Raw genomic sequence first — 18,430 nt, forward strand, 5'->3', positions numbered from 1 at the left:
GGGCCCCGGGCGGGCGGCGGGACGAGCGGGGCCTGGCCGGTGGCCGGCAGGGATGGGGGGGGGCTGACAGCCGCGCTCCGGTCCGCGGAGCGGGTGCGGGATGTCGCCTGGCAGCCCCGGCCCCGGGGGAGCCCTGCGCCGGCCCGGGGGTGTTCTGGTGGCCGGGTCTGCGGGCAGGTCTCCGCACTCCCAAAATTCGGTTTCCTGCGGGGCAGAGGTGGGGGGTCCTGCCCGGGGCTGGGCAGGGGGAGCGGGACATTGCTCTGGCAGATTCACAGTTATTTTTCCTCATTGGGATTTTGGCTGGTTTACTGGGTCAGTAGCTCATAGACTTCCCTGCTTGCGGGCCTTCCTCCCCAAAACCATAGTTCTGAAATATTACTTTCACGGGATTTTTAATCCTATTTTAGTTTTCCCAATTGATAATTTGGGGTTAGATGGTTGAGCCTAATGTATTTTAGCCATACCTATCTCTCAGATCAGAAGCCAAAATGAGTTGCCATCCTCTCCGTTCTGTTAGATAGATAGTCTTCTGGCTTCCTAACTTCTGCTTCACGCCTTTGGTTTTGTGGTTCCTTCTCCCCGTTAATTACCTCGCAGAGAACCAGAAGCTGCTTGGAATGTGGGTTTCCATCAGATGGCCTCAGGACACAGATTCGCTCTCCTGGTAGTTGCATGTTGTCAGGAACCAAAAAGGGAAACGGAGGTAGTGGCTTCTGACACTGACTTTCCAGTCTTGCTTGCAGAGATCTGGGGAGCAGGGACTAGGGGATGGATGTTGGTAAAAATCTGTGACTTTGTGTCCGTGCATTTAAATATACTTAGTTTTCATTTTCAGCAACAGTGTGTAGCCTTTTTGCATCTTTCATTGTTTACTTTGATTGTCTTCCTTGTATTAATGAAGATTGCACCTGCAAAAGCAGTGTGTTCCAAGAACGGTGGGGTTTTTGGGGTGAATCCTGAAAGACCTGTGTTTCCTGTGGTCATCCTTGAGGACCTTGGGATCATCCCTGCTGCTTCTGCCTCTGCGTGAATGGGGAAGTTCTAGCAGCTGGTTGAACATATGGGTAGAGATGGACTCTAAAATGATCATCTGTCTGCCTACTTGAGTTCTTAAGAAGCATTCTTATTCAAAAATTAAAGTGTCAGTTGCTTTTCTAAAATGTATAAGTCAGGGGTTTTTTAGAATTTATTTTAGGGGTCTAAGTACATCTTGGTTTTAAAGACAAAATCATTGCAACTTCTTTTTGGACTTTAGTTACATTTGATTGCTACAGGCAGTCATCAGTCATCTAAAAAGCACTTAATGTTTGAGTGATAATAAACAGTAAAATAATTCGAGTCATAAGTTACAAAAAGAAGCAGCTTGTTTTCAGTTGTTTTCAGAAGTTTCAACTGTTCTTGAGGTTTAAATAAGCGGTTTAAACACTTGGAGCAAGAGGCAGGTTTATTGATATAAATTATACTGCTGTTGTCACAAGAGAAAAATGGAAATAACACATATGGTTACCGAATTACAGTTATTTTTAAACAGATATTGTTGTCAAATGGGTTGTTGATTATTATTTTTTTTTTTTTTTTAATTAATTTTGCTGCCCTTAGCAAGAGATTGACATTTGCCACTGTGGACACATTTCTCCCACTTCAGTGAGGTCATGTGTTTCATTTCACAGCTTTCCAAAAGAAAAAAAAAAAAAACACAACTCTGATATGCAGACCTAATGTAATTCTTCTGTGAAAGCAAAACCTGTATTTCTTCCTAATTTTCTGTATGATGGTTGTCCCCGTCATGCAACATGGCTCAAGTGGCGTGTGGGGCCATCCTAGCACATGTATTACTGGGGGATTTTTTGCATAACCAAAGGCATTGTTTGAACATTCTGTCAGGAGTTAAACGTGTGGTACTGGTTTACTCTGTCCCTTACCTTACCTTTTACTGGTTGGGTATAAATAACAGAGGTTTTTGTTCAGAAAAATCCATTCAATCCTCATTTGATGGAAAGGCATTAAATGTAGAGACATAGATAGCACTCAGGAAGTTCCTGAATCACAAAGTTAGAGAATAATTCAGCAGAATTACCATAGCATATGTTGGGGGTTTTTATGCTTTTCCCTAGGCAATCAGTATTGGCCAGTGTTGGGACTAACAGCTTAATGAACCTTTGTTCTGATCAGTGTTTAGCAATTTCATATTAATTTGCATGTGAATAGTGAAACAACAAAATTATCAGGCAAGTCAAAATTCAGTCTTGTGTTTCCAGACTTTTCAGTTGGGGTGTGATATCAGAAGGAGTAAGGTTAAGATAGCCCAAGAAACGCTAGAGCTGCTTACAAAGCTTTCTCCTGCTGGAGCACACTTGCAGAATGAGTGTCCTGCCATCGTTTGCTCTCCCGACATGTGGCCTGTGCTGTCTCTGCTATCAGCATTTGACAAGACAGGTACTCTATTGTTTTTTGGCTGTCAAAAACACATCTAACAGATTCCATTTGTAAAATATTATATGTCACCTCATCTAATACAAACAGTAACTATTTCTGACAAGTATCTCCCTCTCTAAAATTTAAGAAATACGTAGGTAGGTAATTCAAGGTCCTTGAACTTCTATTTTGGTGACGTCCTGTGGTGCGCGGTGCTGCTTGGGCTGTGTGATGTGGAGAAACGGAGTGGGGGTTTTATGACACATTTTATTCTCTTTGTGAGAAAGAACTTCTGAGTTCCTAGCTGCCTTCCACAGAAGAAAGATGACAAGAATATGAGAGGAGTTTGTGGGACGCCTTAGAGTTACTGGTGATACACTGGGATTTCAAACACTGAGCTGATTTTTCTTAATGTCCCCTGGTACTGAAGCAGTGGAAAGAACCAAAAGGCAAATACTCACCTTCCAAATATAAAGTCGCAATATTTTTTTGTCAACAAAAGAAGTAGCAGAAATGAAGGTGATGTAGTAAATTGCACAGAGGAAAAAAAGTCTCATTTAATATTGCTAAGAGGGCGGGCGGGGGTGCCATATGTAGGAGCTGGCAGTAGAAGTAAACCCTTAATATTTATTTTTTTCAGGAAATGCAGGGGGTCAGAATAGAAATCTTAGCAGGTCATGGGCAAAAAGGGCTTTGGATGTGTGAACAGGGGAATAAGAATGAATAATAGGCATTAAAACTGTATATGACATTAGAAAAATCAGTAATGAACACCGTTTAGTTCTAGGTAGCACATGTCAAGATGGATGTTGAAATGCTTCCTAGTTAATCTTTTTGGGGAGGAACGATTACAGGAGGGATTTGAGCTCTGTAGAGTCTACTGGATGAGAGACTGGAACTCTGATGTGTTTTGCTTCTTAGGGAGATGGGTAAGACGTGTCTTGATCGTAATTTGTAAGGCTGTGTAGAGATTTGATACTAGATGGTTCTTAATCTAGCAAAATGTATGTTAGCACAAGATCCCATAGATGAAAGTTGTTGCAAAATGTGGATTAGGTCTTGGAATAAAGTCCTTGGGGAAATGGCAGTTTCCTACATCCAAAAAAAATGTTGATGTTACTTTGGGAAGACCTGCTGTGGGTCTGCAAAAGGTGAACAGTGGGACAGGAATAGCTGAGCAGAGTTCTTGGCCACTCTGCATGATGAGTACGGTACTTTGTAGTCACAGAAGTTAGGAAGCAGCGTGCTTAAATGACAGTGTGCAAGCTTAGAAAATACTTAGTTGTGGGATGGGCAATAAGGCTTCACTGCATTAATTTCACATGAATCTTACAGGGGGTACCAGGTAGATACAGTGCTTCTCTAACCTGAAGAATAGTAGCCTATATAATAACCTAGCTAACAGAACAAATGTGTAAAGCAAAGACACAGATGTGTACCTTATATCACACAGGCAAATATGATAGTTATAGGTCTTGAAGTACCAAATTGAAGTTTTCAGGGTAAATTCATGCAAGCGTTTATAGCTGCCTCTGAACTATGGCTGTCATCGTTCAGCTGCTCATACCAGGTGTGAAGAGTAGCAAGGACAAAGTGATGGTGTTACTTAAGTAAAAGGGGGAAAAAATTAGAAGAGAACAGATTTAACGGTTGTCACCAGTGAAACAGAAAGCGCTGAGGAATGGGAACACACGAAGAAGGTGCAGTTACACCTTGAAGACAATGACAGGAAGCTTGAACTTCATGAGGTAGGGAAGAATCCATTCTTGGGGTTCAGAGAGATGAGATCTAATCAGTTCACAGTTATGAAAATGACCAAATTGGCAGACACATTTTCTGTGAATTAGAGCGGGGTAATTGGAGAGTCAGAGAGAAGATTACACTGATCGAGGCAAAATGCTGGTTAGGTCCAGGATTAGCATTTTTGTTATGTGTGTAGAGAGGAATTAATGGATAAATAAACTGACCTGCTATGTGTTTATGAGAGCCATCAATTCCGTGACTTTGTTTCTACGATGGTTACTGATTCTGTGTTATCACAGAATAACGTTTTAACACAGTTCTTCTTTAATTCTCAATGTGCACTTTGTCTTGGTCTTGCAATTTCTAAGGTCAGTATATGAGTGTAATTACTTAAAGTCTTGCTGTTAAGTAAATATGGAGCCAAGTACAACGGTATAGATGGTGCTGTTTCAATTTAATTTGGCTTCATATTTTAAGCTTATTAATTAATTGTATTGGTAAGAAAATGACTGAAGAGAATGACTCTTATGGTGGTTCCAGACCATAGTCACTACAGAAGGAAAAATTTGTGTAAACATAGATTTGAGGGTTGCATGATGGCCTGTAGGAGTCTCTCCTTTTCTTGAACTTGAATAATAAAAATTCGTGCATTAGCTTAGAATTATTTTTCTGCTGGGCAGTTTTTCTTTGTGCATCAGCGTTTATGGAGAAGCCCTTTTTTGGTGGCATGGTGTAGCCTAACGAACTGAACATGAGGCCTTGGACTAGGAGCTGCCACTGACTTGCTTTCTAGCCCCCTGTGTCACACTGCTCTGCCCACTTCTTCTAGTTTAAAGTGGAGATTTTATCTAATTACCTCTGGTCTTATGAGCAATAATAGTGATTTTGATTTTTCAGGATGTTCTTAGTTTAAAAATCATAGCTGCATATAGAAATCCCTTTTAATAATGTGCCCAGAAGTTGTGAAAATAAGTTTGTTTTCTCTGAGAATGCAGCCAGCAAAGCCTGGCTTTTCTAACGTTTTGTATTTTGTGTTCTCAGCAGCGTTTCTGCTGTCCCCACCGATCCCGGCGTCTGCCCTCCAGCCTGTGTCCACTGCGATCTCCTCAGTCTCTCCCAGTATCGCCTTTCACATTCCTTATCCTTCCCACTTCTTGCAGCGCTCGCCTTTCCTGGGCCGCCGCAGGGAGCCGGCTCCTCACTGCTGGGCTCCCAGCTGTTCTCTGGACAAGGGACACGGCTTTGGGGACCTGCCCTGTGCTGGTGGGCTCCAGGGGGTGTGTGCTGACCTGCGGGAGACCAAATGTCAGGGATAATTGCTGGGCTCATTGAGGCCTTTTGGAAACCATCGAAACTCATTTTGAAGTTCATTGAAACCATTGACATCTTTTCATAGCATCCCTTACAATTCAGCCTAAATAATATTATAGAAGATAAGAACAGGAAATCATGCTGGTGGGGTTCCTGAGATGCTCTTCTCACAGAATCACGGAATTGTCAGAGTTGGAAGGGACCTCCAGACATCATCCAGTCCAACTCCCCGACCAAAGCAGGGCTGCCCAGAGCACATCACTCAGGAGCATCCATTGGGGCTTGAAGATCTCCAGAGAAGGGGACTCCACACCCTCCCTGGGCAGCCTCTGCCAGGGCTCTGCCACCCTCGCCCCAAAGAAATTCTTCCTCCTACTTGAGTGGAACTTCCCATGTTCCAGCTTGTACCCGTTGCCCCTCGTCCCGTCACTGGGAACCACAGAACCCTTTCTGACATACTTCATTTTCAATAATGATTAAGATATTTAAATGATGAAGATACTGTGAAACTTTCTGCTTAGAATGCCCCTAAAAGAAAAATGTGCACCTGGATTGTTCTGGTTTGGCTCCTGGAAGTTGGGAAAGGAGGATTTCTCTCCTGAGCTGTGGTTCAGGCTGACAGACTTTGCTCTGGCATGGCTTGGTGTGCGTGTCCATGGGGCAGATGTGTGTCTGAGCTGCCATAGCAGTGTGGAAACGACCTGATACTGTTTCAGTGCCCTCCAAGGACTGTGTGTGTCCTTATGGCTGTCCTGTTTCACTAGGCTGTTCATCCTGTGCACGCAGCCCTTCAGAGAGTTGCTGCTTTTCAAGTCCCCAGTTCTGCAAATGTCACTTGTGTCCTTTCTCTTACATCCTACTCTGAGTATCTGACCACAGTGAGGCGTGTATGTTTAGCTTCTCCCTTTGTAGCTGTGATTTGCCCTCTTTGGTAGCTATCATGGAATCACAGAATGGTTCGGGTTGAGAGGGACCTTCAAGGTCTCCTGTTCCCCCCCTGCCCTGGGCAGGGACACCTCCCACCAGACCAGGTTGCTCCAAACCCCGTCCAACCTGGCCTTGAACCCCTCCAGGGACCAATCAATGATCAATACAGTGTATTTGTATCCTCTGCAGATTCTTTCTGTGATGATTTTTGTTTGCATGGATAAAACCATAACAAGGTACAGAACTTTTATCTGTTCTTTGGTGGGGGCACAAGAGCAGCCCCTGTCCCTGGTGTGGGTGTGCGAGCACCTGCGCAGGTCGTCTGCCAGCTGGGGATCCCAAACCCTGGCATTAGCAAGTGGACTCAAATCAACTTTTGCTTTAGTTAGGATGAAAATGTTCCCTCCAATATCTTATGATAAATAGGTTAATTATATATGCATAGCAATGCCTCTGATGATAGAAGTATGGACTTTTCTGTTCCCATGCTCCAGGAAGTACCAACTAGTGTGGGAATGTATTTGGTGGGGTTTTTTTTCTATTCTCCCATCCTTCTCCCTGAATTGTGGAAAGTCCTTAACTAGTACAGACTAAGGGGTGAGGTATTGGAAAGCAGCCCTGAGGAAAGGGACTTGGGGGTGCTGGTGGACGAGAAGCTGGACATGAGCAGGCAGTGTGCAGTTGCAGCCCAGAAGGCCAATCCCATCCTGGGCTGCATGAAAAACTGCATTGCCAGCAGGTCCAGAGAGGAGATTCTTCCGCTTTGCTCTGGTGAGACCTCACCTGGAGTATTGTGTGCAGGTCTGGAGCCCTCAATATAAGAAGGACATGGACCTGATGGAGAGGGTTCAGAGGAGGGCCACAAGGATGATCAGGGGGATGGAGCACCTCTGCTACGAGGACAGGCTGAGGGAGCTGGGGTTGTTCAGCCTGGAGAAGAGGAGGCTCCGGGGAGACCTAATAGCAGCCTTCCAGTACCTGAGGGGGGGCTACAGGAAGGCTGGGGAGAGCCTGTTTAGAAAGGGCTGCAGTGACAGGACGAGGGGCAATGGCTTCAAGCTGGAGGGGAACAGATTTAGATTGGAGATTAGGAGCAAGTTCTTTACTGTGAGGGTGGTGGAGCACTGGAACAGGTTGCCCAGGGAGGTGGTTGAGGCCCCTTCCCTGGAGATATTCAAGGAGAGGCTCGACGAGGCCCTGGGCAACCTGGTCTAGTTGGGGGTGTCCCTGCTGACTGCGGGGGGGGTGGACTAGATGACCTTTGGAGGTCCCTTCCGGCCTGGAAAATTCTATGATTCTGTTCTCTGATTCTAATAAGCAGATTTTGTGGTGTGTTTGTAAACCAATGCAGACTTGAGCTAAGCTCAACTTTCCTAGTGGCTCAGGTGGTGGAAATTGGATTGTCTCTGGGTTTTGGATGCTTTATCATAGGTTTCATTAGCTGCCTCGTTCCTTAGGTGAGACTGTTTCAGCAGGTCTGGACTGAGAGCTGGGCTCTCATCTTCAATTAAAAAAAAATAAATTTGATTATCAATATTAAAAGCCTTAACCATCATTTGAAGTGTCCTGTGGGTGAAGTGGAAATAGTATTATGATATTCACATACTTCTGATTTTCACCTATCATTTAAAAGTTATTTTACAGATAAACTTGGTTTTTTTTGTAGTAGGTTACAGGAATGGTTGGTGTTTTGAAACATCAGCTGCATAGTTGTGCTTGCCTGAAATAACATTCTCCGCTTTTGAATTATTTTTCATATTCATTTCATTTCTGCTAGAAAATCAAAGTTTACCTCTGTCTGTCTTTTCCTTCTACAGAGTAAAAGATGCTGACTGCCAGTAGTAGAACAGATCTTCTGTGGAACATATCTCTGTAAATCTTCCCTAAAACTACCCGAAGGCATATATTCCGCCTGTGATGGACCCTCGGAGTACTGCTATGTTAGGCTTGGGTTCTGATTCTGAAGGGTTTGCTGGGAAAAGCCCCTCTGCAGTAAACATTGGCACGTTGGTGGCAAAAGGAGAAGTAGAGCTAGAAAGTTGCACCAAGGAAGAAGACGACAGCAAGAAGAAGAATTGGGAGGGGAACAGTACGGAGAATGGAAAGAATGAGGCTCTGACCGATGCACAGCAACAGTTTTCAGTGAAAGAAACAAACTTTTCAGAGGGAAACTTGAAACTGAAGATTGGTCTTCAAGCAAAACGAACGAAAAAGCCTCCCAAGAACCTTGAGAACTATGTGTGCCGGCCCGCTATAAAAACCAGCATCAAGCAACCAAGAAGGGCACCGAAGAGTGGGAAGATGACAGATGAAAAGAACGAGCACTGTCCTTCAAAACAAGTGAGTAGCGGGTTTATGTGGTGCTTTGCAGGTCAGAGTAAATCTAAACTGTGTTTAAATCCTTCTGCCATCTATGCAGGATCATATTCTACTACCCGTTTTTCCATGTAATCTCTGATACTGAAGATTCTGAAATTAGAAATGATTTGATTTCATTTCCATCGACAGGAAAAAAATGCTTTTGCTCTTTTGCAGCAATGTTGGTTTTTTAACAGTGGTGAAAGATACTTCAAGTTAACATGGGAATTGAACATCATAGGTATATTTCTGAGAAGTAATAGTGCCATTTTTAGTCTCTTGTATAGAAGGATGTGGGGGGTCTTGTCTCTGGTTGCCTGGGGGTGTGTATTTGCTGTGCTTGTCACTAGTATTCGGATTTATATTTTTTCCTTACCTGTTAGAACTGTTGTTTTTGGTGTGTGTCTTAACTGACACTCTACAAGGAAACTACCAAGCAGTGTCTGAAAAGTAAAAAATACTTTTCCAGATGTGCTAGAAAACAGCCTGATGATAAACTGCATATAAATGCAGTGAATTGAGAGATGTGCCAGGTATTTTCCAAATGTAAGGAGATACCCCTGCCTTGAGGTATCTTGTTTTTATGATCTGCATGATGTAACAAGTAAGAGCAGCAATAACAGGGCAAATAGGATAAATGGCAGGAATTATAAATGTAGTTGCATAGATGCTAAATTTTAGAAGTGTTTTGCTACAGCGTGCTCTTTTTTCCAATACTCATAGAAATTTTGCTAACTAATAAAAAGTTAGACTATGCCCTCCACGTTCTGTCTCCGTTCAGTACATGCCTACTGATTTAAAGATGAAGTTTTTCCCTACACTCCCATTATTCTTGCACCTCTCTGTGTTTCCCTGTGAGCATGTATTTATCCGTCCCAGGTTTTGGTGTGTTCTGTAGGTAGCCTCATTCAGCTCAGCACCCGAGCGATGCAGAGGGGGATGGTGAGCCCTGGGAGCTGGGGCCCTTCCTCCACATGGGCTGTCCATGGGTTTTCTGCTTCAGGGGTTCTCAAGGCTGAAGGTTTTTCATTTCTCCAGCCTGTCCCCTATTCATAAGGCCACCTGGATAAATCTGTGCTGGCGTATGTCCTAAGGCAGAGCCTACCCAAAGGGAAGGAAAATCCCTTTATCCTGTCCTGAGCCCATGTCTGTCTGACCTACCCAAACCTCTTCCTTTCCCCGGCATGCCCAATTTTCGTTGAGGAAGAGGATCTTCTAAGAGAAATAATAAATTAGGCCCCGAAAGAAAAACTGTGCTATATGTTATGCATATAGAGTCTTTTTATGGACTTGGCCATGCAACTGCCTTGGGTTTGTTTCCTCCTTTATAAACAGCAAGGTGTTTTCAGTCTGGCTATCAAACAGGAAATTCTCCAGTGGTAACTTAAAACTTTGGCTGTGGCTTTTATTTTACCTTCTTCCATTTCAGGACAAGCTTATTATTTCTAATAATTTCTCAAAGTTCATCTTGAAAAAAAACTGGAAGAGTAGATCATAGTTTGTCATTATACTGATGACTTTTTCTTTGGTTTTTTTTTTTTCATATAGCAGCAAGTTGAGTATTGGGCCACTCAGGAATATCCTGTCATTGATCCCAATGTCCGAGTTGAGGTGGTATTTGCAACTGAAAATCTCCTACTAGCAAAGAGAACCATTAAGTGTGGAAACTCTCCCACTGCATCAAGAGATCGTGCTCTAGGAATTTTTAACAGGGAGGATAATTAATATTTAAACCCAGATGATGACAGCATGGATTCTTCCTCCTTGACATCTTTGTTTATTTGCTAGGTTTTTCCTCAAGAGATCTGTCATATTTCAAATGGAAATTAGAAAGTTGGGAAACAAATATTACTGATATTATTAAATATTATTGATATTATATATGATACCATTGATACCGTATCACTTTTTAATTCCAGCTATTCTGAGTGGAGTTACTCCTGCTCCTTGCTTGGCAAGCAGCCTATACACTTAGTGTAGAGAAGAGTGGATCTGTTGCATTAAATTTGCATTACTTAAAATAGTTTCAAATCCATGACTAATGCTAATTCACTTTAGATACTCTGCACTCTCTCTCAAACTGTACTGAAATGGTTTTCAAGTTGTTTAACTCTGTTTGTTCCCCACTGCTGCTGTGGCACTTTGGATTGTTAGACCTGGCATTTTATGGCATCCTACTAATTTGTAGCAAATGTGATTAAAAAGTGTCTTTCTAGAAGCAAATGGCAAACATGATTTAAAACCATTGCATGCTTTGAATATAATACCCGAGGGATTTCTTTTTTTTCCTTACTGCAATGAAATAAAGCAATTTTTAACACTGCAATTACACTTAAGGAAATGAAAGCAATCCCTTAATCTTTCCTTTTGATGGAGAGGAGGGGAAATAAAACAAATAGATCACCAATTCGGAGCAAGGTGTAGCGGTACTTTGAGCTGTGAAACTGAGCTCTCTGTACTTTTAAAGGAGGAATAAAGAATTTGAATGAAAATTTAGCACTTGCAGTATACTCAGCCCCTGAGACAGAAAGAGTAGTACTGGAAATCTTACAGTGGAATATCAGTGTAAAAATTAAAATAGTAGGAGAATGCTTTGCACTCCCATCTGTGACAGTTGCACTTTTTTCTTAAGCTTAATGTTGAAAGGGAGAGCCCTTTCAAAACTTGGGGAGTCTCTTCAGTTCTATTCCTAAAGGGTTTCTCTCAAGTCTGAGAGATGATGGGTGGGTGAGATGGGGAACTTGTGTATTTATAGTTTTTCCTCCAGAAATGTATAGGCAAAAAATTCAATAGTCTTCTGAAGAGAAAATCATAGAACAGAAAAGAGTCGCCTAGAAATGGCTAAGATTCCCAGGTGTTAAAAGAAACAAAATTAGAAGTTACTATAATAACAAAAGGGTATTACATTTGCTTTTTGACACTGAATATGAAATTTGGATTTCTTTCTTTCAGAAGAGTGTCGTGTGCCAGACAGACTGCATGGCTGGGGACCTTTGCTGGGCCTGCAAAACTAAGCCCTAGACAGAAATGTGAATTTTTCTTCTGTTAGGAAGGTGTAGCAGTGGTTACCTGTGCTTGCAAACGTCGCCAGTGACATAGCAAAGTTGCATTACTAAAGTTCTAGAAAACAGGAAGGTAAGAGTGATAGTTACAGCCTGCTCTGAGTCGAGAACAGGCACAGTAAAACAGTGAAGCAAGTTGGAACGTGCCCTTTTGCTCCATCTCCTCTCTTTGGGAAACTGCTGAGTGCAGAGTTCTGGAGTTCTTTGTATTGCCCTGGGTTATGTGGGGAAGCTCGACAGGAGCGTTTGCTGATGGAATCACAGCCACTAACTGAAAATTTTCAAGCAAAAAAGTATCAAAGCTAAAGAAGTGTTTTGTTTTCTTTTCTTTTCTTTCTGAGTAGCTTAAGGATATTTTCTGCAGGATCTGGGACATAAGTTTTGGTCTTGGGCTAATCATACAAAGTCATTTTTTCCTGGTAGTTAGGTAAAACTTGCTTTTAGAAAAGATAAAAAAAGTCTTGGTGGTAAAAAATAAGCAGCAAACACACTTTCACTCATTATTTGCGGAACTTGCGTAGAATATTGATGCCTCAACTGCACAAACAATTCTGTGATTCTTCATAATTTTAATTAGAGCCTGTGCATTGGCCAGAAGTACAGCAGCTCAAATGGGTAAATCTGTGTGTGTGTGTATGTACATATGAAATCCTTGTTACTTGCTGGTAGTTCTCAAGAGAATTAAAGAACAAAATTTTTGTTTAACGAGCTATTTTCTTCTAAGTATTTCAGCTTTTGGAAGCTGAGACTCTTGCATTTCTTGATTTGGTTCTAGTGTGAGAAGTGTGAATTTTACACCAGACTTGATAGAAAATATCCCTGTTCTTGTGAAAGATTATTTGCTCTTAAGCTTTTTGCCAATAAGTACCAATAATAACAACAGTAAGTAATAATCTAGTAATAATAAACCCTCAGACTGGGCTGTCGTGTAACAATTAATGCCTTTTTTAGAAGTCAAGCCAATTTTTTGCTGTTGGTGCCTGTGATGATTCTGGAATGATTGGTTATAACCTGTTAATAGTTTATATCAAAATAACGTGGAATTTTTATTCCTCAAATTAATGGTATGTCCACATAGGCGATTTAAAATTTTAAATTCAGCTCAGTGTAAAATTGATAAAAACAACAACAATTTTATGAAAAGTTTTATGTAATTGCTTTGGGTGGTTCTTTTGTTGCCTAGAGTTTTAAGCCAGATGCTTCCAGCTAAAGATTGCACAGGAATAAATGTTTTAGTTTAAAGCACAAGATTCTTTAATGTAATGTAAACTAGACCTTTTTAACAGCTCTGTGCCTAGATGGACCCTGCCGTCTGAGAGGCAGAGAGAGGCACAGAGAAGAGGTGTAGCAGCAGCAGCCTGGAGCACGTGTGTGTTGGCGGAGGAGCTGGGTGAGCGGGAGGGATGGAAACACCTCGGAGATGCTGGGGGGAGGCGGTTTCTTTCCTGCGAGAGATTTGTGAGTAGTCAGTTAACATCTGACTTCAGGCTTTCTCGGATGTAAAACCGCGTTCGTTCAAGTTGATCAGCGTGGTGGGGCCACACCAGGAGGGCAGGAGGGACCCGCACCAGCTGGGCAAGGGCAGCTCCGGCAGCGGGAACGGGGAAAGCGCAGGGCCTGGCCCTGGAGGCGGCCACGCTGACTGCTGAAGCCTGGCAGTGCTGTCGGCCTGGGAAGCGCTCCGTGACATGTGCTGGACTTTGTGTCTCCCCTTCCCGGCTGACGGAAGGGTGGTTTGTGCAGCAGAAGTTATTTCGGGCGAGCGTGGCACCTTTTTTGTCTGCGGCACGGTAGGACGTAGCATGGCCGCTCCCCGCCTCCCAGCTGGGTGTTCTGTGAGTGCGAGGGCGGCAAAGTTGGGGGGAAGTTCCTGAAATGTGACGCTCAGGCATCATTTACATAAGATTGCAGCTGCCACAGAAAAGCTGGGCTGAGTGCCAGCCTGTTCTCCATAGAGCCACGGCTCCTTGTGCACCACAGCTTCAAAACCAGTAACTGATATGACTGGCGGGTTTTGTTCTACTACGGCAGCACGTTGGGAGACATCGGACCCCAACTGATGCTCATGGGCGCCCTCCCCCAAAAGGAGAACTTTGCCCAGTGACATATTGCTGCTCTTGGGAAATCTTGTTCGTTTTCTGCGCGTTTAGGCTGGGGGGGCGGTGAGCAGAACAGCAAGGGAGATTCAGCTTCTGGTGCCTCAAGGGTTTTAGAGTGGACCTCATAAAGAAGTAGACAGTGATGGAGGATAGTCTGGGACGTACGGGGTGATCTGTTGTCGCTAGTTTTAGATAACTTTCTTAAAAATACTTAGAGTTGTGTGTACCTCCACTTATGCTATGGCTGATGCTGGTAGACTTGTATTGATCCTGGCTTAAGCTGAGAGATTTACTTGATTTGCTCAGTATGTGAGCAATGAATTCAATTATTTTCTTCCATTGTTGCCTTCTGTACAGAAAATGGCCTTGTTATTCCTGAAGTTGATGGTTGTGCACAACTTGGGTTTCATTTTTATCACGTATTTGCAGTAGTCTTATTCTTCCTGTATGGTGCTCCTTATTGATAGCATTACCTCCAATTCACCTTAACAGATAATTTGAAATTTTTAATAATAAATAATTGCAAGAAGGAACTCTGACTGTAGCCTCTATGTTGGGGTTTTTTTAAATATTTTTGCAGCTACTCCAGCAGCCACATTAGTGCAACCTTCTCCAAAGAAGGTCAGATATTTTGATCAAGGTGTCTCTATTAACTGTTATCACATGAAATTTTTTCCTTAAAAAATCCCACACCACTCTTCTCCCCCACACTCTCCCAAATGTTTTTGTTAATCTACTGATTATTAAGTGGCTTTTGGGAAAAAAAATATAATTTCCTATATAAAAATTTTTGCTTTAAAAATGCTGAAAAAATTACAAACTTTTTTGACTTCTTGTCTGTCCTCTCAATAGACATTTCTTTTTTTTTTTTTCTTTTTTCCTTTTTTTTTTTTTTTTTTTTAATGTTCTTTGAAATCCTTTTCAGTGTGCTGGGAAAACCCACTTACCCTAGATGAGAAAGAAACTTTCCAGGGCAAATACCTTCGGCTTTCAAGGAACCCTTGTTTGATGCTAAAGTAATGATTTCAAATTCCTGGCATCTTTTTGAAATCAAAACTCGTATTTGGAAGTTAGCTAGTTAGATATTTAATAAAATTTCCAAGCTCTTTGCCTAGAAACAGAGGTTTCTGTTGGAGCCTGACAAGAAGCACACGACACCCAGCAATGGTAGAGTATGGGAATGCCACAGAAGCTCTCTCATAGTGTAGCAGACTATCATGGAATCACGGAATTGTCAGAGTTGGAAGGGACCTCTAGAGATCATCCAGTCCAGCTCTCCTCAGGACTGCATCCAGGCGGGTCTTGAAGATCTCCAGAGAAGGGGAGTCCACCACCTCCCTGGGCAGCCTGTTCCAGGGCTCTGCCATCCTCACTGGAAAGAAGTGAGGGGGCGAGTGACCTCCCTCCACCTCCTGGCCACACTCTTCCCCACGCAGCCCAGGATCCCATCGGCCTCTTGGCCACAAGGGCACATTGCTGGCTCATGGAAAGTTTGCTATCCACCAGGACCCCCGGATCCTTCTCCTCAGCAGTGCTTTCCAGAAGATCCACCCCTAACTTATACTGGTGCCTGGGGTTCTTCCTCCCCAGGTGCAGGGCCCTACACTTGCCCTTATTGAACCTCATTAGGTTCTTCTCTGCCCAGTTCTCCAGCCTGTCCAGGTCGTGCTGGATGGTGGCACAGGCCTCTGGAGTGTATATGGGAGAAATAGAAGAAGGAAGGAAGAACATGAATACACAGGTGGCTCAACAAATACAGGAACGAGAATTGAATTCTTAAGTCAATATTTAGGTTAATTTTTCAAGTGTGTCTAAGTCCATTGAACAAAGAATATTAAAATTTTGTTCTAAAGCTCTTTTCAAAATTTAAGACCATAGGAAAGAGGATGTACCTCTATGAAGGCTGTCACTCAGGTTGATCAGAGAGACTACTTTAGTACACTGTAGTTCACACCTCTAGCACTCTCAGCCTACCCCAGGTATGTCCAAGACCATCAGCAAAAGTGGTTGGGTTCCAGGTTTGGAGTCATGTTTTGCTGACTTGGTGTTTTCCATGTAAGTGCCGGACCTGAATGCGGGCAGGGAGGAACCACCCTTTCATTCCATCCCTGCGGAAAGGCAGCAGCTCAGGATGTGGAGAGCCTGTTTCTGCAGTGCAGAGGCTCTGACAGCGCAGGCAGCGCATTGCCTGAGCAACTACTTCCCATCTCTGTGAAGTCTCTGTCAGGCTGAATCCAGCTTGTGGTCTTCTGTTTAAGCCAAGGTGGTGTAGCTTCCTGAGAAAATACTACATTCACAAACAGCACCAAAGTTTGCTGTTTATTAAGTGATTTCAAAGGAACCCAGGCTACATCGTTCTTGGACATAATTAGATATCGGTGAACTGTAGTTATAGTTTTGTAAAACATGATGAATCTAATTTTGACTGTAATCAAGTACAGAAAGGCCTCTGGAGTGTATATGGGAGAAATAGAAGAAGGAAGGAAGAACATGAATACACAGGTGGCTCAACAAATACAGGAACGAGAATTGAATTCTTAAGTCAATATTTAGGTTAATTTTTCAAGTGTGTCTAAGTCCATTGAACAAAGAATATTAAAATTTTGTTCTAAAGCTCTTTTCAAAATTTAAGACCATAGGAAAGAGGATGTACCTCTATGAAGGCTGTCACTCAGGTTGATCAGAGAGACTACTTTAGTACACTGTAGTTCACACCTCTAGCACTCTCAGCCTACCCCAGGTATGTCCAAGACCATCAGCAAAAGTGGTTGGGTTCCAGGTTTGGAGTCATGTTTTGCTGACTTGGTGTTTTCCATGTAAGTGCCGGACCTGAATGCGGGCAGGGAGGAACCACCCTTTCATTCCATCCCTGCGGAAAGGCAGCAGCTCAGGATGTGGAGAGCCTGTTTCTGCAGTGCAGAGGCTCTGACAGCGCAGGCAGCGCATTGCCTGAGCAACTACTTCCCATCTCTGTGAAGTCTCTGTCAGGCTGAATCCAGCTTGTGGTCTTCTGTTTAAGCCAAGGTGGTGTAGCTTCCTGAGAAAATACTACATTCACAAACAGCACCAAAGTTTGCTGTTTATTAAGTGATTTCAAAGGAACCCAGGCTACATCGTTCTTGGACATAATTAGATATCGGTGAACTGTAGTTATAGTTTTGTAAAACATGATGAATCTAATTTTGACTGTAATCAAGTACAGAAAGTACCATGCAATTGTCTTACTGATTTTTATTGCAGAGGGATGAATGCCATCTCATATCATATCCATATCATAGAATGGTTTGGGTTGGAAGGGACTTTAAAGACCACCCAGTCCCCCCCTGCCCTGGGCAGGGACACCTCCCACCACACCAGGTTGCTCCAAGCCCCCTCCAACCTGCCCTTGAACCCCTCCAGGGATGGGGCAGCCACAGCTTCTCGGGACAGCCTGGGCCAGGCTCTCACCACCCTCACACCAAAGAACTTCTGCCCCACATCTCAGCTCCATCTCCCCTCTTTCAGCTTCAAACCCTTCCCCCTTGTCCCATCGCTCCCCTCCCTGATCAAGACACACACACACCCCCAGCTTTCCTGGAGCCCCTTGAGGGACTGGAAGGGGCTCCAAGGTCTCCCCGGAGCCTTCTCTTCTCCAGGCTGAACCCCCCCAACTCTCTCAGCCCCCCCTCCCAGGAGAGGGGCTCCAGCCTTCCCAGCATCTCCGGGGCCTCCTCTGGCCCCGCTCCAACAGCTCCATGTCCTGATGCTGGTGGCCCCAGAGCTGGAGGCAGCACTGGAGGGGGTTCTCACGAGAGTGGAATAGGTGTAGCATTGATGCCATTCACTCTTCTTAATGTTTGAGATAGTTGATCCTGCAAGGTTTTCAAATAGTGTGTATATGTGTAATTATCTCACAGGGGATCAGAGTCTTCCATTCTTAGCCCCTGCTTGGAGTGAATGTATCCCATGCGTTTCAGAGATGTGTTTGGCACTGTGTGTAAAGAATGTCCTTCTAAAATAAAAGATTAATTTATTGAGAAGTTCCTAATAGAATTTATTGAGGTAATGGGTATTCCAGGTTTTTTTAACCTTTACAGAATAAATTTCAAATTTGGTTAGGTCAGAACTGAAAACCACTTTGCAAGTTGAATTTACTCCATGTGTGTTGTGTGTGTGTCCTCCCCTCTGCCCCATACAAACAACAGAATAATTTGACTTGTTTTAGTACTATTCGCAGTCTGCTGTGGTCACTGCTCTTCCACTGTGGAACCTATCACTGCAGTGGTTGAGGGTACCATGAGAGGAGACTGGGAACACTGGTGGAGCTGGGCATGGACAGGTGCCTCGCCTGCAGTGCGTTACCCGGCTGCTTCTCAGTAGCATTGAGGTCCAAAACATTATTGTTAATGTTTTTTTTTTTTAATAACCATCAACAGTATTTTTGGAGAATGTTTATAGTTGAGGGACAGATTAGATTATTTACATTTGAGGATTTGGAGCGAGTTTAGGTTTCCTTAACATCAGAAAAGCCTT

The 18,430-nt window shown here is 43.4% G+C and overlaps 1 protein-coding gene across 1 annotated transcript in view; it reads left to right on the plus strand.

Moving 5' to 3' along the window:
• The first annotated feature begins 8,216 nt into the window (after positions 1-8,216).
• The window catches only part of ASH1L (ash1 (absent, small, or homeotic)-like (Drosophila)), a 60,679-nt gene continuing 50,465 nt past the window's right edge, over positions 8,217-18,430 (plus strand). The window contains exon 1 of the mRNA XM_014961297.1: positions 8,217-8,739. Coding sequence (XP_014816783.1) covers positions 8,317-8,739 — 423 coding nt within the window. The 5' untranslated portion in view covers positions 8,217-8,316. The remainder of the gene's footprint in view (positions 8,740-18,430) is intronic.

Source organism: Calidris pugnax, unplaced genomic scaffold (genome assembly GCF_001431845.1).
Source record: "Calidris pugnax isolate Ruff unplaced genomic scaffold, ASM143184v1 scaffold371, whole genome shotgun sequence".
Lineage (NCBI taxonomy): Eukaryota > Metazoa > Chordata > Aves > Charadriiformes > Scolopacidae > Calidris > Calidris pugnax.